The following is a 23,239-nucleotide window of genomic DNA, read 5'->3' as shown; positions in this document are numbered from 1 at the left end:
AGTGAGCGTGGGGACATGTGGGCTCTGTCTCAAGCAACTAAGTGAGATGGGGAAGACTGCCCTTTGTGGAGGGGGTGGTACTGAGTTCAAACCGAGACTACTTGAGTTGAGGTAGTAACTTGTCTATAAGAGGCTGAAGTTCAGGAGAGAGATATAGGTTGGAGACAGAGACCTGGCAGATGTCAACGTGAAATGGTAAGTGAAGGCAGTATGGATGAGATCAGAGGTAGTAGGAAAGTGACAAGGGAAATGCTTAATGTCTATGTTAATCATTATGGGGCATGATTTTATTCAATTTCCCATTACTATTTGAATTTCTGTATGCAAATTAGTATAATTGTCTAATGTGTGTGAGTCATCTTTACAACATAGCTATGACAGATCTATATTTCGTAACCTGCGTATATAGATAATATTTATTACATTAGATTTAATAAGTTCATTTAAAAGTGCCTTACGGCATCAAAGACATGCCAGCTTTGGGGCATAATATATAAAGCTGTTTTTTACCAACTCCATATATATATAGAAACATCACTCTTTATTATGTAAAAGTTCTTTCCACCATGGTACATATAAGAGTTGAGTATTTAATATAATGCATAACTAAGTGTAAAATGTATTTATCCCCTAATATTGATTTTGATTTATTTGATTTAGTTCTAACACTTTATTCTTTTCTGATAAAAATACATGCCCTTCAATGTAGAATCTATCAAGATTTTTTTAATTTAATGGATATTTATATTATATCATATACTGACTACATTTTTAAAAGAAAGTTAGGACTACATAAAAATATATACAATATATAATCAAAATATTCAAAATGAGATTTGAAAATGGTATTTTCTTCTACATTTCACTTCTTAAACTACGCTTTTTTTTATTTTTACCTATCAATCTTATGGAAAAATAATAACAGAATTAGGTTACTAATCCTAGTTGATGTTCCCTAAGAACACTGAAATGAAATCTCTAGGAAGGTAGGAGAGAGAAGGGAATTCTTTAATCTGCTTTGGAATAATACGAGGTATATGATAAGGATCAGTATAATCGATACCCATACTTTACTAATTCAAGGAAATATTTCAAACTTGATTCATTTTAATGTTGTAAAGAAAAACCTTTAATTTAGTGTACCTTAATTTAAAATGTAAGATTTTTCAGGTATTCTTCCTAAATTCAAATTTTAAAAAAAATAAAATAAAATATAAAAATCATGCATTTCCCCCCCCTCACCCCTGGCACATATCTCCCATTTTATCCCCCACAAAAATTGAGAAATGTGCTGCTGGAGTCTGTGCCTTGCTATTTCAAACCAGTCTCATTCTTGGGCTTTCTCCTTCCCCTGCCCAATTATAATTAATAGTAATTGGCTGCTCTTTTCACCTGCTATACTTTTACACATTTTCAGTTTCATCGGATAGAAAACATTTTAAATGATCTATTCTTAATGTCCAGCCACGTTTGTTGCAGCCAGTTCTTTAGAGATGCTCACACCATTACTTGAGTGATTCAAAATTCATTCTAACAACTTTTAATTCTTTGGGCTATTCAATAGCTCAACAGCAATAGCTCTAAGTGTGTCTCTACTTTCCTCAAAGTCCTCTTTCTTATTCTGTCACAGACTCACTTCTTCCCTTTGAATTTAATTGAAGGAAACAAGGATCTTTAGCATTTCCAAAGGTATGAGGATGAGGCTTTCCTGCAGATAATACACATGGTAGCATAAACATTTGGGGCCAGATGATAACTCTTTTCCTCTTAAAGAGATAAGCTACCCCTAAACTGTGAGAAAGAAGTCATAGGTATTAGCTTCTTACTGTGATAAACGTAGGTCTTTTGAAATGCTGTATAAAAATGTGCTTCAAATATAGTCTCGTTAAAGAACACTTTTGAGTGATTATGCATGTAGCAAACCCAGGCTTCAGAGATGAAGAAATAGTTCTTACCCTGATGTTGCTTAGAATCTATTAACAGTAATGGCAGTAGTTACTAACATCTATATATTTACCATGTGCCAAATACTGTGGTAGATATTTTACATAAATTACCTCAGTTAGTAGCTCTTAGCCAGGAAAACTCCACCCTCGCATAGCTTCTCTGTCAGAGTAACATGTAAGACATGACAGCTTGCATTGATAACCTCATAATGGTGACGGCCACAGACATTGTCTTATTTTTAGATGTGTTTCTTTCTCATCCAATATATTCAAAACCTCTTAATGTCATCTGCTCTTTGACCCCTGTGTTGGTGGCACCCTAGTATGAACTGAATGGGAATATTATCTAGGGACATAGTATCCATTTTCTACAACCTCCAAGAGAAAGTTTCTCCCTCATGTATAATTATTCAATCCAAAGCTAACTTGAGAGCATATTGTGGGAAGCATCTCAAGCTCATGGGCAAAGTATAGTAACCCAAGCTTGGCCCCTTCACTGTCCTCCTTAACAAGTAGAATGGGGTTTGGGTTCAGCCTACGTAGGGCTGCCTGCTTGAGCCGACTACTTAAAGCTAGAACCTTACAGGAAACTCAAGTGCCTTGCAGTTTGAAAGTGTGATTACTGTTCTCTCTGGCAATGATTAAAGGCCTGTGTATGGAAAGATTCTCTTTTCTCCTTTATTGAAAACGTGTCTTACTGAGCTGCCAGGCCATGCTGAGATCTTAAACTGACCCGGGTACACACGGTGCTAATGCCAGCATCTATGTAATCCAAAATCAAGCTACAGCAGCCTACACCTTCCAACCCTGCTCATTTGGCAAGGCTTCTTTACAGCTCCCTTCTCTGCTGAGGCCAGTGAGACCAGGATTTGCTTGCTAGGCGATGAGCAGCTGGTGTGTGCTGAGGTTAGCTGTGTGGTTAGCTGGGGCTCCCTGAATAGCTTAGGCCTCCAAGGACTGTGTTTTTGCTGATGCTTCACAGATTCTGCCTGTTGGCTGAAAAACCAACCAACAGTATAACAACCTGCATGATATGCTTAACTGGTTTATTTTGCAATGACTTTATAAAACTAGACAGACATTTATTTTCAGACAGAGCCACCATAAACTGCAATGATCCACCAATATGACAATACCATGTGGCCAAGGCCTTCAGCCATATGTCCAAGTTAATAATTAAACAAGTACACAATTTGTAAAAAAAAATAAATAAATAAAAATAAAAAAATAAACTAAAAAAACAATTAAGTACTGACCCACCCCACTCCCCAATTACGCTCTATTTCTATTTTTTCATCAATCCAGCTCTTTCTACCAGATTCTATCATTCTCCTGAATTGAACTTCTCTACCCAAATTGCAGGATACTTCCATATGGGCAGCCTTTTTCACCAGACACCCGGAAAGCAGAGCCTTTAGGAGGCAGCCCCGCTCCTACAGGGAAGGAGTGAGAGAGTTGGAAGCAGTGAGAATTGGGCTGGCTGACGCATGCCCAATTTCTCCTCCCAAACTCTAGCGGCCCCAAAATTAGGACTGTTACATTAAAGGGGTTTCCTCCATAGAACAGCAAATTAGGAATGAGTAAGTAGCTCCTTTCTCCCATAATTATTATATACCAGAAAAAAACTTACTATTTTGAATACATTCTGTAATCTGACTTAAAAACATCTGATTTATGAAATAATTTATAAGAAAATATTGCTACTTGTAAGCCCATGAAGACTGAAAATATAATTTGATAAATTAAAGGATTCCTTTAATAGGTAGATCAAGCTATCAATTCTGTATGCAAATTGGTGTTTATTAAAAATGTTTTTCCACTTAAAATCTCGATAGACAAATAATTAATGACTTACAATGCACTTGCTTTATTATTTAAACAGTAAAATTCAAAATCTGCCCATATTTAAATTAATAATTTTTCACTATCTACTGTTAAAAATTAAATACAGAAAGCTCAGCACATGGAAGGTAGGTCAAAATATGAGCATTTGGCTGCTAGAAAGAGCCCTTTTTCTTACCATTTTGGAAGTCCGATTCTATATCAACTGTATACAGTGCCATATGCTTGTGTACAGGGATCCAGGTCCTTGTATCAAATGCTAATGGGCAGACAACTAAATAAATGATTATTACAGACAGTTGTCTGTGGCAGACTCCCACAGTTCCCCTTGTGGTGGCCCTCTCGCTCATGCAGTTCCTTGGCCTCTGTGATACGTCTTCAACATATGTTCACAGAGAACCCAGTATGGGTTGGACAGCTGCTGTCCTCTACATCGCCCCGGTCCTCAATGTGGCCCTGCTGGGGACCGTTCTTTAGACCACTGTCTCACTCCTTCTCACAACTAACTGCTGGGAAGAATCTTATCAAGTAATTTGTGATGAGGTACTAATTATTTTTAATATCTTCACGTACTTCTCAGTAACAGAGTTTTCACATCTCGTATGTAAATATGCCTTAACTCAAAAGAATGAGTTGATACCTCCATCCAATAAAAAGTAATTATTCTTAAGATAACCTTTCTGTTTTTCTTCAAGCCTGAAAGCCACCTTCAAACAAACACAGCCACCTACTTTCTCGATATAGAATGCTGTTTGCTGTTTTATGCTGTGCTTTGTAGACACCAGAAATACAGGTTCATATGGTGGCAAATATATTCTCTATTATAGTTATATGGTGCTGGTCCATTTGGTGTTATCTCTATCTGCCCTACAGGATTGTGAGAAATTCACTGTAGAAGGCGGAAACTAATAAATTTGTATGGTTTTCAAATTGCCTTAAAATTATTCCAGGAAATTCCTAGTTTCATTCATTATGTCCAAATTTGTGATAATTGTTCTATATCTAAAATGTAACTGATTTATTGACGGCTTATCCTGAGATGTTTAAAATGAATACTACATGGTATTTGTCTTTCTTTGAACTAGGAGCTGAAGCTAATTTTATGTTGAAAATTCATCCTCTGAAGAAATATCCTGTGGATCTTTATTATCTGGTTGATGTCTCGGCATCAATGCACAATAATATTGAAAAATTAAATTCCGTTGGAAATGACTTATCTAGAAAAATGGCATTTTTCTCCCGTGACTTCCGTCTTGGATTTGGCTCATACGTTGATAAAACTGTTTCACCATACATTAGCATCCACCCAGAAAGGATTCATAATCAATGCAGGTATCTAGTGTTTGAGGTGGATTTCATAATGCCAAATGAAATTACTTTCTTATAAAATCTCTTTGTTTTTATAGAAAGGACTTACTAATTTTATATTTTTATTTTATTAAACGATAAGTGAAAATTTTGGAGAGAAAGTATGTTCCTATTTGAAAACTTCTGAGATTATCTGTAGTTTGGTCTTCTTATATTTTTTCAAATATCATTCAGTTAGTTTTTATCACAAAAACACAAATAATACTAATAATTTTGGACAAACCTCCAATAATCAGGCTACCCATATATATAAATACCTCTTTGCCAAGTCTGTATTTCTCCTTTTTGATTGCTTCAAATTTGTTGATTTATGTTGCATCTGTATTTCTATTACTGCATTATGACTGTATTTGTAATTATGTTATGATATGATTCAAAAAAAGCTCAGCACATGGAAGGTAGGTAAAAATACGAGCATTTGCCTGCTAGAAAGAGCCCTTTTTCTTATCATTTTGGAAGTCCGATTCTAAATAGCACATGACCCACTATGAAACGAGAACTGACCTTAAAAATACAAGTTTCTCATACAATGTTCTAATTAGCCTGTTGGATTTTCGGAGAGAAATATAAATGTGTTTAGTTCTTCCTTAATAAAACATTTCCTTTTAACACTTTCTTTCCTACTTGCACAAACTGCCCGGCTCACTTTACAGTACACACTCTCACCAAAACAACTCTGCTGTCTGTGGTAGTGGAACAGGGACTGACACATCTCTTCAAGGAGGGTCACGTGCCTTCTCCCTATGGGGCTGTACCTAAGGAATGATTCTCACTTTGGGGAACATCACGGAATTCTCAAAACAATTTTAATGAATTTTAATTGTTCATCAGTAATTGCACACCAAGCATCACTTTAAAAATTAGCACGATGTTTTAAAATAATCTAACAATAGTATAATATTTTAACTAAATTCTTAAAAGAAACATTTCCCAAAAGATATTTTTCAGCTGTCCCATGCTCAAATGTGACAGGAAATCACTACAAATTCTTATCTCCTCTTAAAAAGTAACACTACATATTAGCATAATAATATGTAGCCCTTAGGTGTCCTATATTAAAGAAACATGTTTAATTTGTCTTTATTTTACAACACCAAATGGTTATATTTCTATTTCCTACTTGCAAACAAATATTCACCAATATGTAACTTTTCTCTGATTTTACACAGTACAGATTTTCTCTTATAAAATCTCCTTGGCGAAAAAATAAACCAATGTTTTCCCTTCTCACACCACCCACACAATTGTACTGTGAGTAGTATACCTTGAATCTTCGAAGAAAGCATAGCAAAATAGAACGTGCATTTCTTCTTTACCAAACAGTGACTACAATTTAGACTGTATGCCTCCCCATGGGTATATCCATGTGCTGTCTTTGACGGAGAACATCACTGAGTTTGAAAAAGCGGTTCACAGACAGAAGATCTCTGGAAATATAGATACACCTGAAGGAGGTTTTGATGCCATGCTTCAGGCAGCTGTCTGTGAGGTAAGACATTTCCCGTTACTCAGTGTTTGCTTAAATGCAAAATTCTTCAAGAATTTAGGATTTTGTTTTTCTCTTTGATTTATGGAGTGAAATCAGAGCATAGAAGAATACCTTCTTCTCCCTCTCATTTGTCACTAATGTTACTCATTTTGGTATGTGTTCAGGACAGAGAGGAGAGGGCTTTATATAGGAAAAGATACACTTGGAAAATCCTTTCCCAAATGGCTGCTGTGCTCACTCACCACCATCCAAGGAAAAACCAGAAGGAGCCTGTTGTCCTACTCACGTCATACTGGCTGCTCTGCACTTCGTAATCCTGGCTTGTTCTTCCGATGGGAGAACACTAGAAATCTGTAGCCATGAGCTAGTGTGGTCAAATGGCTGTGGTAAAATAGAGAATATACAAATGAAAGTTAATTTTACTTATGAAACAGCATTGTTTTTATGCACATCATTCTAGCCTGACTTAATGTTTGTGAACTTGAACTTAACGTTTACTTGAAATAAAGACCACAGTACAGATTTATGTTGTACAAGGTCTAATTACATGTTTATTTTAAGAGTCATATTGGATGGAGAAAAGAAGCTAAAAGATTGCTGCTGGTGATGACAGATCAGACATCTCATCTTGCTCTTGATAGCAAATTGGCAGGCATAGTGGTGCCAAATGATGGAAACTGCCATCTGAAAAACAATGTCTACGTCAGATCAACAAGCATGGTAATGTAGCTATATATAGCCTCTTATTATCACTCTTGGTTAAAGTGTAAGTTTAAATTGGCAATTCAACTGTTTTTGTAAAGAAATTACCTCAAGGAACATGATACAGTCAGTATGAGCCATGAGAGAGAACTTATGAGACAATGCAATGTATAAATGCTGGTCACTAAAATGTAAGGTTAAAATACTTTGACAACATCTTATAGCTGACTCTCTGATGTACTACAAAGTACTACATAAATTACAAAAATAAAAGTGATGGAAGAGCTTACTTTCAATGCAACTGAAGGACTTTTAAAGAAAAATACATACACACACACACTTTATAGCTTTATATAAACAAATTAGTTCTGCATGGTTGGTATATAAACACATATTAAGGATTAGTAAGAAAAGTATGTGGCGTGAGGAATCCTCACAACAGGTACAATCTAAGTAGAGACCAAAAAAAGGGTAAAACAGGGATAGCTTTTAATATTCTGTACCTCACTCCTTTCCTCTGAAGCTTGTCTATATTTAGCGGCTCATTTTTTAAATCAGTGACTATCTGGATGCTCTGAATCATATACTTACATACAATCTCCTAGAACCCTAAGCTTCCCAGCATTAGCTATTCTACATGTGAAAAAATCAACCGCACAAAGCATCATTTATTTCTGACATGGGCACACATTTATACATTCATGCAAATGTTGGAACAGAAACTTCCAAATTTTCTCAGATCTTTAAACCCGCGTGTCTCAGTAATTTTCCTTCCCTGGTGCCCCTAGACCAAAACAAACAAAGCACCAAAACCTGACAGTTCTGTTTATTGAGTAGTCAGGTACAAATAACTATTTCTGTCCTAAAAACTTAGCAGTCAGTTAAAAAATAATAATCTACATCATAAATATTATATACCTATATTTGTGTCATTCACAGTAAATAAGTTACTAATGGGAACTTCCAAGCCATGGAATCAGATTAGACACTGCCGTCCTCACTCCCTGTTTCACACTGATCTTCATCCTGCCCAGCTTTGCAAAGATATGATGTCCTCTAAGGAACAAAGCCACTGTATCTTAAAACGGTGAACTACTTCCAGTAGTAGTTCCTAGGTACCTGACAGATGCCGAGTCTCCCTGAATTTCCCTTGAAAATTGAAAACATTTCAAGGCACCTTATGAGTATACTGCCGTACTCCAAGGCATGTCACGGAACTGCAATATTTGAAGCATACAAATTATGCTGAAAAAGTGTGTGGTTCCATGAGTAAAATTTAAATTGTTTAAGTTTCATTAATCTGGAACGCCACAGAGGAGCAACGTATGACCACGTAAAACAAGTTCAGCCCTTAGTCGGTTTAGTCTCTTGAAAGCAGCCTCAAATTTTAAAGATTTTAAAAGGCAAACTAAAGTTTGCATTGAACATTTTAGGATTTGGCATTGTTCCTGCGGTGTCTTTACCCTCACTTTGGTATACCCGCCCACTTCAATTTAGTCATTTCTTATATTTCCTTCCTTCTCGTCAACCTCTTTTAATCTAAAATAGAGTCCTAATTTATTTACTGGGCAGTGGAGGAGGAGACAAGAAAAATTACTCTGTTGTGAGACAAGGAAAAGTTTTTTTGGTTTTTTTTTAAGGAAAAATAATATTCACATTATTCTCCAATTGCATTGCTTTATTCTTTTGAAGTTTTGCCAAGTCACTGATGTCATCTCTCCAAAACTGTATTTTAGAGGGTGCTGTTGCTCATCTAGGAAGGATTCATTAAGGCAAAGATGCTCATAATTTTAGACCCATGCCATGCCATATACCCTTATGGAAATAAATTCTAATCTTGGTGGAATTTTACATAGCATTTGGGCTCTTATGACATCAGGAATTTGGACCATCTATTATGCACTTCATTTGCCTTCTTCAACATTGTTCAATTACTTAAAAGAATGCACCTTCCACATATCACTCGTGTATTGAGTCAACCAAGGAGCGGAATGTTTGTTAACACCTAAAAGGAATACTTCTATCACATCTCAGGTCTGTGTGTTAAGGGATCCTCTACCTAAGAATTCTCATTCCCTTCATTTCTAGGAACATGGCCCTAAAACAAAAGAAGCTGAAGCATTTTGATTGATCCCTTGACTATGCATTTATATATATGAGATGTGCTACTTCTCTGAAACCTACTATATCTAAAGCTACCCTGAACTTTACCAGAAGCATATTTACCTGCTTATTTTAAAATGACCTCCATCCTATCTTATTTGGTCATTGTAGAAGAATTATAAAAGGTATAAATGAGACAAGTAATCAAACACTTTGCTTCCTGGCTTTATCTCCAGCAGTCAATACCAGTAATGTTGAATACTATGTGAGCTTCTTGGTCCAAGACTCTGGTTCTTTTGTTTATAAAAAGAAATAACTGATAAAAGACCTTTTATATGTCTAAATTACATGGGCCAGAGTTCTACTGCTTGTACACATAGCTATTTCATGGGAGTCAATATGAACTCCAGGATAGTAATAACTCCATATTTTCAGTATTTACTAACTGAAACCACTGCAGCAAACATTGTATACAGATTCAAATTTATCTTTACAACAGCTCTATAAGGTAGTCATAATTATCCTTTTTTTACAAACAGAAAAACTAAGGGTAGAAGAAATAAGTTGACTAAGGACAGTCAGCTAAAAAGCTAATAAGTAACAAAGCTGGGGCTCAGTCTAGTTCAATCTTATATTTAAATCTGTATTCGTAACCATTTTACCACAGTGTCTCCAGGGGAAAGTAGCAGAAAATACAGTAATGAATTTCTTAGTGTAATTGTTGCTTTCACTTTCCAGTTGCAGTCTCACTTATGTAAGGAATAAAGCAGAAAATTTGGCTTACATAAAATTACAAAACCAGATATAATTTAAAATATTTATATTTACACATTATTACAAATTTGTATATAGCCACTGACAAATGATGTTATACTATTGAATAAATTACATTTTCCCCTGCTTTTTCTCCAAGTGCTAGAATGAAAAACTTGAGTAGTAATATAGTTTTATGATTTATCCAGTAATAATAGCAGTTTAAAATACAGCATTCTTTGGAAAATGTTAATGGTGTTAGAATAAAAACTGTCAATGGTGTAGAAGATAGGTTATTAATACTAAAGGGTCTGAAATTTCACCCTGTCTGCCCATCCAGCTCCTCCAGAGTAATTCCCAACCTCACTTGGAGCCCAAACAACCATTCACCCATCCCTGACAGAGGCCAAGAATAGCATCAAGGTCTCTGGAAACAATGAAAGGGGGCCAAGGAAGAGGCACACAGGTCACACAATGAACCCTTATTAATGGGATTTTCAAATGTTGCTATGACTCTCAGTCCTGGATGGAGGGATGCAAATAGGCAAGACGCTACCAGACTTCTAATTCTATTTAGTAGCTTAGGTTTGGTGTTCCTTTCTCTCATCTCAGCCTTAATTTTTTATGTGCCTCGTCATATTATGATCAGTGATTCTTCACCCTTCCTGTTGTGTAATATCTCAGAATTCCCTTACTGCTGCTTCATAGTTCATTCCCTCTCCTATAGCCTCATTTGGATAGGTGCGCTGCTGAATTGATCACCATCGTAGAGGACTGAGTGATTTGCAGAAGGCATATTAGGCATTACTCAAGAGTTTTGCTCCCCTCTGGTAAAACAGTTCATATTCTGCCTCTGACTTCTTATGCCACTTCGTTTAACATGTTCTTGACTTCTAGTAAGCCAATTAGGAAGCTTTCTTTTTACCATGTATCTCAACTGCTTGGAATTATATTAAATTTTTCCAGAAGTGCAGATGAAAAAGGGAGCTTGAGAATATAATTCATTAATTTAATTCATAACTTTGAAACCTGAGTTAAACTTTTTAAAGTTATAATAACTAGATATTGTATCTATCTGTGTTCTGCATTTTTCCTGAAAGGGCTATTTCTGACATTTTGCTCTCTCTGCTGATATCCCACAACATTCCATGCAAGTATACAATTTTCATCTTCTAATAAAGACACAATTATTGCTGCTGCTCTGTGACTAAGAAATTGCCTCTTCAACTTCAGAAAGTATTAAATGTGTCTCTTTCTCTGCTTCTCAGCTTCTTTGTCTCAGACACATACTAATAAAAATGCTAATTCACTGAGCACTTATTTTGTGCTGGGCACCAGGCTGAACTTACTGCTTATATTATCTCATTCAGTCTTTACCACAACCCACATTCTGAGGAAACTGAAACTTAGAGACATCAGATTTCTGCAAGATTACAGAGCTACCACAATATCAGAGTCAAGATCCACACCTAAGCTATCTCACACCAGAATCCACTGATATGCTTCAACCTGATGCTGTGCAGGCTGCCTCCATTTATTACCCTTGACCCTGAGCTCGGGGATCTTCCAGACCCTTCGCATACCTGAGCTCATTAAATCTCCGTATCAGCTCAGCTTGGTAGGCAGCATCATACCCATTCACAATAAACCAAGTGGAGAGGGAGACTAAATACCTTGTCCAGGGACCTGACTCTCAGGTCGCTAGCTTGCCCGCTATGCCACCACCTTCACACAAACTCAATGCTGGCTGCCCTCCAGAAAACCAGTGAATGCAACCGATTTTGAAGACACTGAAAGGAGCTATATTAGGAGTCATTTAAAAAACTATTTTAAAGAATATTCAACTCTGAAGCTTCTTCTAAAATAATTATTATTCTAAATGTTTAAACACTTGAAAAAGATTAACTTCCTAAACCCAAGTTTATACAGTATTCCTAATTTTGCACAATACCAAATACTATAGCTAAACAAACAAACAAAAAGATCTAGAATAACTCCAAATCTACCTTTTGTCATAGATTAAGAGTTAACAGCAAAATAGCTGTTTAAAGTCAAATGAGAGGCCATTTAAACCAAAACTATTATTTTAAGGGGAAAAGAGAAGTATTAATATTTGTTTTGTCTCATAGAAATTACTGATTTGTAATTATGAGAATAATAACAACAGTAATTCTAATATGACTAAACTAAAGCATATAATAAAATTTTTCACCTAATTTCCTGTTTCTTACTTTGTTCTATGCTTCACACTGCATAAAAAAATACAACTTTTTAAATTAATTGAGGAGATAAAATCAGTTTAGAGTGTCAGCACCTTTGGGTTTTTATCAACACGCACAACTAGGAAAGTATAGGAAATGTCACCCAGGCAGAATGCACCTAAAACGTTTTAGGTCCGTGTGCAATTGGATTTTTTTTTTTTTTTAATATTGTTACAACATTTAAAACTAACAAAATGCCTGATGGCAACTTACTGCTCTGCTGAACTATCTGTTTTAAATTGTAAATGCCATGAGAACAAGAATGACTTCAATAACTTTAGCACAGACCTAATTTAAGTGCTTCTCAGACTAGCAGTAAAATAGCCAGGAAATGATCTCTGCAAACAATATTTATTTTTTTTCTTTTAAATTGAAAGCAACAGTTGCACCCAGAATCACCTGGGCCAGACTCCGACTAGCCCAGCACTGCTTTTGTAATGGCTCTGATAACAAGAAAAACAATGGATGCCAAAGTCACACAATGAAAACAAAATGTGATGAAAATATGTATGAAATAGATGTTCCAATTAAATTACACGTTCATTCATATTTAAGCACAAAACTTTTTATTCCACTCTCACTGAAAAGCTTACACAAATTATTAGTCCATGCCCCTCACTTTAGTAACTAGCATATCATGATTATAATTGCTATTGTGTTGGACAGGAGCTACAAACTCAAACACTTTGGGGTAAATAAATCAGGCGAGTCAAACAAAGCACATCCCAGAGCCCAACATCTCGCCTTTAGTAATGGCCTCCAAATGTCTGTTATTAGGTGGTCTGTTAATGAAAGCTGTCTTTTACTAGGCAGTCCTGTTGTGTTTGTCCCTTACATTTACATAACACTAGCCAATGTCCTGGTGAGGTGTAGACATGCTGTTACCTATGTTTTATAAATAAGAAAACAGAGATACTAAAAGGATCAGGAACTTGTGTGTGGTCGCACTGCCGGATGTAGTATCATCCATGGTCAATGCCAAGCAGTGTGACATCAGGACACGAGTCCCTACTCATCACTAGTCTGGGCGTAATAATTACAGAATGGTAAGGAAAAGCCTTTACACAGATTGACCATTTAATCCCCACCACCATAACCATGGGAGGGAGATGCTAGAATTTATACCGATTTTATACATACAGAACCTGGATCGCAGAGATGTCGACAGCCAGCCGATCAGTGCTACACAGCTAGTAATTGGAGAGCCAGGAGTTGAAGCCCCAAGTGGTCTGTTCACAGAGCCCCTGCTCTTGGTATGGTTCTCAACTGGAGGGATGTTGCCCCCCAGAGGAAATTTCAATGTCCAGAGACATTTTGGTTGTTACAACTGGTGGTGGAGGGAGATACTGTCATCTAGTAGACAGAAGCCAGGGATGTTGCTAAGTATCCTCTACTGTACAGGACAGCCTGCCCCCCCAACCCCCACCCACAACACAGAATACCTGGCCCAAAATGTCAGTAATGCCACTGATGAGAAACCCCGGTCTATGCGAAAATAGGCTATTGCGATAGATGGGGACTGGCAACAAATAATTTAAAGTCTTCATCTCTAAATAAATCTCTGCTATGAGATTGCTTTCATGTTATTTGTCTCTTTCCTCTAAACAGTGAACTGTAAAAAAAATAATCCGGGTAATTGAGTGCTTTATTTAACCACGACATTGGGGTTTCTTTTCATATCTTATTATGATATTCAACACTACATATTCTACATTATCTTACAAAAATTTTCTTATGGATCTAACTCTTATGAAGAGAAACTTAAATACTTCATTTTTTGCCCATACATATGCACATTATTAAAAGTCTCCCATACATCTCCTCACAGTTATCTCTTTAACTGAAATTGCTTTCAATGAATCTTTCTTACCTCCTCTTCCCTTCTGACATTTGTAAGTTATTTCCCATAAGTCATAGAGAAGGTGTTGGTGAAGAAGAAAAATATGAAAGGAATCCTTTTGCCTTCAATTACTTAGCAGCTGTCTTGGCATGTTGCTTTCCCTTCTCCCTGAAATGCTGTTATCTGTTAATTATTTTTAGAGTTTAGAGAAACAATATGTAATGGGTTAAACAAAGGGGGCGTTAGAGATGAGGAACAGTGACGTCACCAGAACAGCTGGTTGAGAGGGAGTGTTCCTGCTAGTGAAATACAAGACATAAAAGATAAAAATACTTAAAAGTTAATGTTTCATGGAAGAAAGGGGAAGGGGCTTCAACAATGGCCATTAATCCACAGCTCTCCTGTCAACAGTGGTTTATTTAAACATCTGTTACACATTTGTAATTTTAACAAATCTGTGTCAAGGTACTTGGAATTTTCTTTTAAAACAGATTTCTTGCTAGGGTTCAAAAAAATTTAAGCTTTAAAATCCAGTTGACCTTTTTAATGAGCTTCTGACCAAACTAGAACTTTCAAGATTTAAATTTTGTGTAGTTTCGGTCAATGTGACTTCCTGTTGTTGAAAGGGGAAAGAGATTAAGAAGGCTTCGAAAGCTGCTTACATCTTGGACTGTTATTTAAATATTGATTTTACGTAAGTTAAGTATAAGCTGGTTAAAAACATATGGATTAAATTTTCTTTAAGATATGAACGGTTTTAAAAATTAAGAAGGAGGAATGCCTGGCAAACTTATTATTTTTTTATCAAAGCAAATATATTTGAAAAGAAGTGGTGCCATTAGAAAAATACTCCCACTACAGCTACATTTACCCTTCCTTAACTTGTTCTCTTTGAGTTACTAACATTATGCAAACTGTCACAAATCTATTTTAAAAGTGCACATATTCTTTGCAACAAGGAATAGGAATTTATCTGGTAGAATTTATATTTTGGGGATTGTTTTTCTATATTTTAAAATTATATTTTAAGAATGGTTCTGGGCAGAATTTTTTTTTAAGGAAATCCATGTGGTAATACTCTTTTAAACCTCTTCATGAACTGATTTCGTATCATATTTAAATGTAGTTCATGAAAATTTGATTTGCTTCTATCACACCAATTACAGATTACATAAAAAATAAAAGCGTTTTTGTTATGGTTATTATTTTAGTCTATTTGGGCTATTGTAACAAAACGAAACAAAAAACATAAACTGGGTGGCTTATAAACAACAGAAATTTATTCCTCACAGTTCTGGAGGTTTGCAAGGCCAAGAACAAAGCACCGACAGATTCAGGGTCTGCTGAGAGCCTACTTTCTGTTTCATAGATGACACTTTCTAGCTGTAACCTCACACGGTGGAAGGGGCAAGGGAGCTTTTCCCACTGCCTCTCTTTTATAAGGGAACTAATCCCATTCCTGAGGGCTCCACAGGCCCAACTTTCTAACACCATCACCTTGGGGGTTAGGGTTTCAACATATGAATTTGGAGAGGGGGACACAAATATTTAGACCATAGCAGTTACTTGTGGTAGTGCTAGTATTATTCAGCACAAGGTTACCCTTTATGTCTGTGTATATAAGTTTAGTATGTAGGTCACAGAACCTAGGCTATAAGCAAAACTAGTAAAATTAGCTCTCTGTCACATATTTGCCAAAATACAGAAATGTTAACTAAGATGGTTTAGCAACATTTTCCCTTAAGAAAACACGAATGGCCTTGAGGGGTGAAAGGGGGACAAAAACTACAGAGTAATTTGAACTTGAATAACGTGATAATAATTGGGCTCAGTCACATGATCCTTGGCTAATGCAACGAGGCACCAGTGAACAGGTGGGAAACAGTACAGGTAACGTCTGACATCACCTTTCTGAGAGGTGTCTAGTAAGAAGTTATTATTGGGAAGTTGAAGAAGAACATCTGTAAAAAGCAAAAAATATCAAGAACACTGTCTATATAACTTTAGATATAGCAATTTCTATAGTTGTCAGAATTCTTATATTTAAACTCAATTTTATTCCCCTTCCATTCATCCCACGCTTTCTCACTACCACAAAGAGTGTCACAGTTGGCTCTACATAAGTTTCATTTATCAAAGTAAAACAGATTTATAATATATATGACATTTAGGTTAAATAGAATGATAATAAGTTGAAGAGCTCTGTAACCTTGTATAAGCCATTGGAAATAAAAATCATGATAATTGCTGCTAGTTTTGAGTACCTACTATACGCAGGAAACTGCACTAAATAGTTTGCATACTATTGTTATTTTTTTATCTTGCCAGCAATCATGGAAAGCAGATAACCATTCATGTGTTACAGAGGATGGACCTGAGATAGAATTTTTATCATAAAGTGACAACCTGGGATTTGAGTACAGGGTGTTCTGCTTCTAAACAGAGTTTATAATATGTCATGTTATACATCAAATATAGTATGTGTACATACATACGTACGTACGTATGTATGCATGCATATGCAAATATTTTCATTTCAACAGTTTTTACTTTGAGTCCAGTATTAATGTAAAGAGGCGCTGAACACCCTGTATTATGTCGAATTCAGCCCTCTTCGTTTTCCTGAGTTATAGGTTTTCATGGAGTTTTTGTCTATAAAATATCCTTAATACATTGGTGTTGATCTTATTTTCTTAAAGAATTTAAGTGCTTCCAGTAAAACCATAACCCTACCCAACAAAGTACATTTTTATGTCAGTCATATGTTTTCCCTCTTAAGGAATGTTTGGATATGTGTGGGATCAAGCTACTAAATTTCACTCCCTTCTTTATTTCATTATCCATTAACAGGAACATCCCTCGCTAGGCCAACTTTCAGAAAAGTTAATAGAAAACAACATTAATGTCATCTTTGCAGTTCAAGGAAAACAGTTTCATTGGTATAAGGTATGTTCATTCCCAAAATATAGAAATTAAAATGTTTGCCTTGGTGGTTGACGTTAGAATGCTTCCTAGAACCCCAGAGTTATTGTACTTTGTACAATCTAAATTTGTACTTTGTACAATTCTGGAGTTATTGTACTTTGTGCAATCTAAATTTAATACTGTGTTAACTAATGTATACTACACAGTATCTTAAGTTAGCGTTTAAGTATAAATTATCTCTGTGTTTGTAATACTTAGAACCAAATGTGGGCACTGACTGATAATAATGGAAAAGACTTTTAACAGGTGAAAAGTAGTTCACACTCCAACTATACCTGTCATGTCTGGAGTCCTGCTAGTATTCTAGTCCATGGCATATCCTTATAACAGATTAGGTTGGGGAATATCAGCTTAATTTTCAATAGCGTACCTAGATTTGGTCAAGGTCATCCAATACAGGAACAAGAGAAGCCATGGACGTGGCCTTCCTACGTAAGAATCATCTTAGGTTTTGTCCAGAATCCTTCAGACCAGGTGAGACCCACAAGCAGAATAGACATTTAGCAGCTAGCTGTGTCACTCTGGCAGCACCACGAGACCCCCGCCTCCAACATAGAACTGCTCTTCTGTGACCTTGCCATAGCTTTCTTTTTGTAGTCTTTTAGGTTCTTTCTTCTGGGAAACTCTCTTTTCTTTCTTTCCATGGTGCCATGATACCCTAATTTTCACTGCAGGTGTCTGTTCATGGGTCTTCCTCATCTTTGTCATCTTTGCTTCTTCCTTCTACTCCCAATGTCCTTCACTTATTTTTTAATACCTCAGAGAAGCTACATTTTCATTTGTCTTCAACAAGTACTTGAACCCATTTGCATTTGCCACAAAGCTGGTGTGCCCTCCACCAGCTTCCCTAATACCCAACAACCATAGTTATCGTCTGAAAGCACTACTTCATCATACCACTTCTTCCCTTGGAAATCTATAGTGAAACTTTATTTCACTGTTTTCCCAAATTTATATACCACAGAACCCCTTTTTTAATGGAACAATCATTAATATCCACGGAAGGAGTGCTCTGGGCCAAATCAAATGCCCAACCCACTTTATTAACAATAGTAACAGCTTCCACTGATTGAGAATCTACTATTGTCGAGCACAAAGTTTATTAACTCATTTAATACTCTTAACAACTCATAACAATGAGGGCAGTATAACTAGTATGCCCATTTTTGAAAAATGAGGAAACTCATGTAGGGAGGTTATATACTTGCCCAAATTTTCATTAACAGCCTAAATCCTGTGCTCTTAACCTCTAAGCCTAATAGCTGAATTTCAAATTATTGTGCTTTTTTTGGGGGGAAAGGGTTAATTTCAATTATAGTTGACATAATATTATTATTATATTAGATTCAAGTGTACAGCATAGTGATTAGATATTTATATACTTTACAAAGTGATTACCTCGGTAAGTCTAATACCCACCTGGCACTATACCTACTTAAAGTATAACAACATTATTGACTATATTCCTTATGCTGTTTATTTATTGCTTTTGTTTCCTCTTTCTCTGCTCTTTATTATTTCTTAATGGTGTAATTGACTCTAACAGTTTCTCCCTGCTCTGTTAAAAAATAATTTCTACCCACTGATAAAACAAAAACCAGGCAGGCTTAATTAACTGAATCGTGTGCAAAGTAAGAATCAACAGGTTCTGAAAACCCGACAAGCTCTGCTAAGATTCCTGTGTATGCTCTTACAATCACCTACTTTGGCAGCCCGGAGACATTTTTATCAGTCGCTTCATCTGGGCTGTAACAGCTTCTTAACATATCTCCAAATCTACCATCCAAGTGGCTGCAAGATGGTCTATTTAAATCACAAGTGTGACCAACGTACTCCCTAGAGTAAAATGTTCCCACAGTTCCCTCTGACTTAGCAGATCAAGCCTTTAATGTGGCATCGGAGACTATCTGGTCCCTGCTTGCCTCATTCCCCACTATTGTCTGCCTTGCACTTGCCCCTGCAGCCATGCTTCTAATTCTCCTGTGCACACCATCCCCCGGGCTCTTTCTCTCCTTTGTGCCACTGTTCTTGCTGCACACCCACCATGCCTGGAAGCCTTGACTAACTCTCACTCATCCTCTAAGACACATTGTTTGTTGAAATTGTTATTTATGTACCTGTGACATCATTAAGAATGCCAACTAAGTGGCCTAGCAATTTAGCATCCCCAAAGTGGTATACAACAGGTGCTCAACAAAGGTTAAATGGATTTTTAAAATCTGCAAGTGATACATTTTCCCTATTACCTCCTGAGATACCAAGTTGTTACTACTTACGTAATGGCTGGCATACGGCAGGAACTTAATGATACTTTTCAATGATAAAATGAGTGTATAAATGGATTTCAATACTTTTCATAATCTGATTCCTTAGAAATATGTACCTTTACTCCAGTCAGACTGGTTTCGTCTCTGTTCCTACTTCATCTACAACTCAGGGAAACCTTTAAGCCCTTGCTAATTCTTTTTCTTACTGGGAATACCTAGAGTTTTCTCCGTAATAATTCAGTACCATCCATCAAGAACATTCACTCCATGAAGCTAAGCCCTGTGACTATGATTGTTTTCTCCAGTCTGGACCAACATGTAATAAAGTTCATTCATGGAACAGTTGATCTGCAAAATGTTTATATGAGAAAAGTGTTTTCTAATTAAAGAAATGTTGGGAAATGCACTATATAATGCTAAATTATTTCTGAATCACAGGACTTCTCTGAACTTTTAATTGCCAAGCGCACATTTTGAGTCTCTAAGTGGAAGAAACCATATGGAGAACTTCCCAAACTTATCTGCCCTTAGAACCCTTTCATGTTTAAAATCTCAAGACTATGTTCCACAGAAGATACTTTGGAAAATTCTGGTCTGTACTTTGATTAGCTTTACAGGTCAACATGTCATGTGTGCATGCACAGACACTCTTGCACACACACACACACACACACACACACACACACACAGTAATTTCAGGTGTGTATGTTTTGGCTGCCCTAGTTGGTTGCTTGCTTATATTTTTCTCTTTTCGTATATTTTTTGATGCATGTAATATCACCTTCTACTGATAACTACAAGAATTTTTAATATTTGTTGATTGCTAAACCATTGCATATGACTGTCATTAAGTAAATGTCATTGGTATATTTTCTAGGACCTTCTACCCCTCTTGCCTGGCACCATTGCTGGTGAAATAGAATCAAAGGCTGCAAACCTCAACAATTTGGTAGTAGAAGCCTATCAGGTATGTATATGTTAAACACAACTTTCAAAAAATGAACTTTTAACCCCAATTTCTGTGGCAACGTACAAACTAGTGCCCTATTATCTTGAAAGGTGTGGTGGAAAGAACATTATGTTAGGAATTACGTTACCTAAGTTCAGCCTGCTCCACCACCAACTAGCCACGGAGCCTTGGGAATTTCACTTCAGCTTTCTGTACCTCACTGTGTCTCACTGACAATAAACCAACTTAGACTACAGGCAATCTAAGTTTCCTTCCAAATCAAATATTTGGTGAGTCACCAAATCACGGCTATAGAATATACTCTATTACCAAGAAATTTCACAATTTCCTATGTCATGAAGTAAGAAGTCCACACTGTTATTTAAAGCAGCAACCTGTCACGGAAAATGAACTATCTGGAATACAGAGATTACTAAGAGGAGTCTGTTAGGATCTCCTAGATCAATCATTTGATTGTTCAATCAGTTATTTTATCAGTTTTATAAAGCTAGTTTGATTAAAAGAATCACCTTAAGAAATGTACTAGTTTCTTGAGTTGACAGTTGTATACTGTCCCCAGTCTGTGAAGAGTGGGATCTAAATGCAAAGGTTTAAAGAAACATCTGCTCTTTCAACCTAGGTCATTCCTGGAATGAATTCTTTGTTAAGATGCTGTAATAACAGTGACTGTTACTTTAATACCACCAAGAACCAGTTACTTTCCATACATGATCTCATTTAATCTGCACAACTGGCCTATAAGGCAGGTGTTAATACCCCCATTGTGTATTGTAGAACCCCAAAGAAGCGAAGCAAATTAACCAAAGGTCAAACAGCTAACAAGCAAAAGAAACAGGAAGAGAAGCGAAGTCTTCCTTAACTCCAGGCCCCAGGTTGCTTCCTCCTGTGTGATATCACTTGGTTTTGTTGTTGTTGTTTACACAGTATTCAAAGACATGCTTTATTTCACCTTGAATTTATAGACCATTAATGAAGTCTTACTTCCTCAAATTCTCTGAATCCCTTCCTGACACAGCAGAGTTGAAGAGAGTAGCTCAAACATTGTGAGAAAGCTCAGGCTTCTCCTCATTTTCTCCATGCAGCATCTGCCTTCAACTTGGGTACAGAAGGAAAGGCAGGATATAGACACAGAATAGAAAATGAAGGACTTGTTTCAAATTTCTTCGTTAATAAAATAAATCCTGTGAGATTTTTTTTTGGGGGGGCGGGGGCAAGGAATTGTTCTGTGTCTGAAAACTACATTGAATGAAATAAGGAAGAACATCTTTAATTATATTTCTTTCTCCCTGTTACAAAAGAACATTAGGACTGGGGGTGCTTCTTATCATAGAAAATCAAACGTATGTACAAGTCATTCCCATCCGTAGTTTATTCCCAGGAATAATCAATATAAGGAAGGAGCTTACAGTGTTAGAAGCCACCCTAGTTTTTATAGTTTTACCCATTTATTATCCCAAACAAGGAATATAAATTGACAAACTTTCCTGTATGTCAGACTGCACCAATGGGAAGGGAAAAGGCAACATTTGGTTTTATGCTCTTTATTTGCCTAAGATAGGTATGTGTGCCTTAGCTAACTGCAGTTCTAATTAACCTTAAACAATGGAAAAATACTAGTAAATCCAACAAGAACTTCCTCTGGCTAATTAATCTCCTTAAGTTGGGATCCTGTTAATATTTTATATATGTCTATATTTTCAAAATGTTGTCTTCATAATCCAACAGAAACTATTTACATTCATTGAAGAAAAAAAAAGAATAAAAATATTTTCATTCTAACTTTTCATTTTTTGCGCTTCATTTATAAGAATTTTATAAGAGTGCATATAAATTTAGTACATGATGAATGTGAATACATTTGTTTTATGCTTTACATAAGCACTGCCATTAGAATTAAAATTATGTAAAAATTATAACTCTAATAACAAGAGCAATTTAGCTGAAATTAAGATATGAAAAATAAATTACATTGAATGAAAAAGAGAATTGTACATCATAAGAAAATTCTGCCTCTGTATCCATTAGATATTAAAAAGGAAGCTTAAGATTGTGTCTGGAGCTTGTATTGTTATAAGTAGCTTAAGGTTTTAAGAGAAGCAGAATTTCAGAAGGGCAAACTGAGAACACTTTATTATTTTAGGAATTTCCTTCTGATCTGTCAATCCATCATCATATCAACACCATTTGTATATCATTAGACGTTTCTGTTGGTTTGCCAAAATTGTTCAATTAGGTGATTACAATGTATGAGCTCTTTAGGAGATTAAAAAATGTAGCTGACATAGTTTTACCTAATCCAAATAAAATTTACTAATTTGAGGAAGTATCTTACTCTAAAGATTTACTACCGTAATTCCATGACCAAATACTAATTAGTCAGCACACATGTCTTTATTGATTATATAACTGAAGAAGAAAATTTGCTCAAGTAAAGAGTTAGAAGTCACTGGAAATTATTTTTCCTTCATACCCTACTACTCACTCTCTTCCCTTAGGTACATACTTCATCTTTTCCCTTCCTTTCATTTACAAGTATATGTTAAGGACTTTTGCATGTCGTAGACTTTTAGTTGTATGAGACAAAATGCACGTGGATCTGAAATATATATTTATATATATTTAATGCAGCTAGAACTTTTAGAACTTAAAAGATTGTGATGGAAGAAATTAGTATGTGCTTGATACATGGATACATGATAGGTATTACATAGAT

At 35.9% G+C, this 23,239-nt stretch overlaps 1 protein-coding gene across 6 annotated transcripts in view; it reads left to right on the top strand.

Annotated features, from left to right (window-relative positions):
• ITGB8 (integrin subunit beta 8) overlaps positions 1–23,239 on the top strand; it is a 73,114-nt gene that overhangs the window by 33,505 nt on the left and 16,370 nt on the right. For 3 of the 6 annotated variants that reach the window (XM_019727482.3, XM_019727478.3, XM_074340827.2), the window contains 5 exons: positions 4,874–5,120; positions 6,480–6,645; positions 7,207–7,365; positions 17,155–17,250; positions 20,434–20,523. In XM_019727482.3, the coding sequence (XP_019583041.3) occupies positions 4,874–5,120; positions 6,480–6,645; positions 7,207–7,365; positions 17,155–17,250; positions 20,434–20,523 (758 nt within the window). Of the gene's footprint in view, positions 1–3,184; positions 3,527–4,873; positions 5,121–6,479; positions 6,646–7,206; positions 7,366–17,154; positions 17,251–20,433; positions 20,524–23,239 lie in introns of those variants that run through there. The other 3 variants (XM_074340826.2, XM_019727480.3, XM_088797705.1) reach the window with 2 other exon arrangements.

The sequence above is a fragment of the Rhinolophus sinicus genome, chromosome 4 (genome assembly GCF_057876585.1).
Source record: "Rhinolophus sinicus isolate RSI-liver-muscle chromosome 4, RSI-T2T, whole genome shotgun sequence".
Classification (NCBI taxonomy): domain Eukaryota; kingdom Metazoa; phylum Chordata; class Mammalia; order Chiroptera; family Rhinolophidae; genus Rhinolophus; species Rhinolophus sinicus.
The sequence above is the reverse complement of the archived record's forward strand: the minus strand, read 5'-3'. Positions and strand labels throughout refer to the sequence as shown.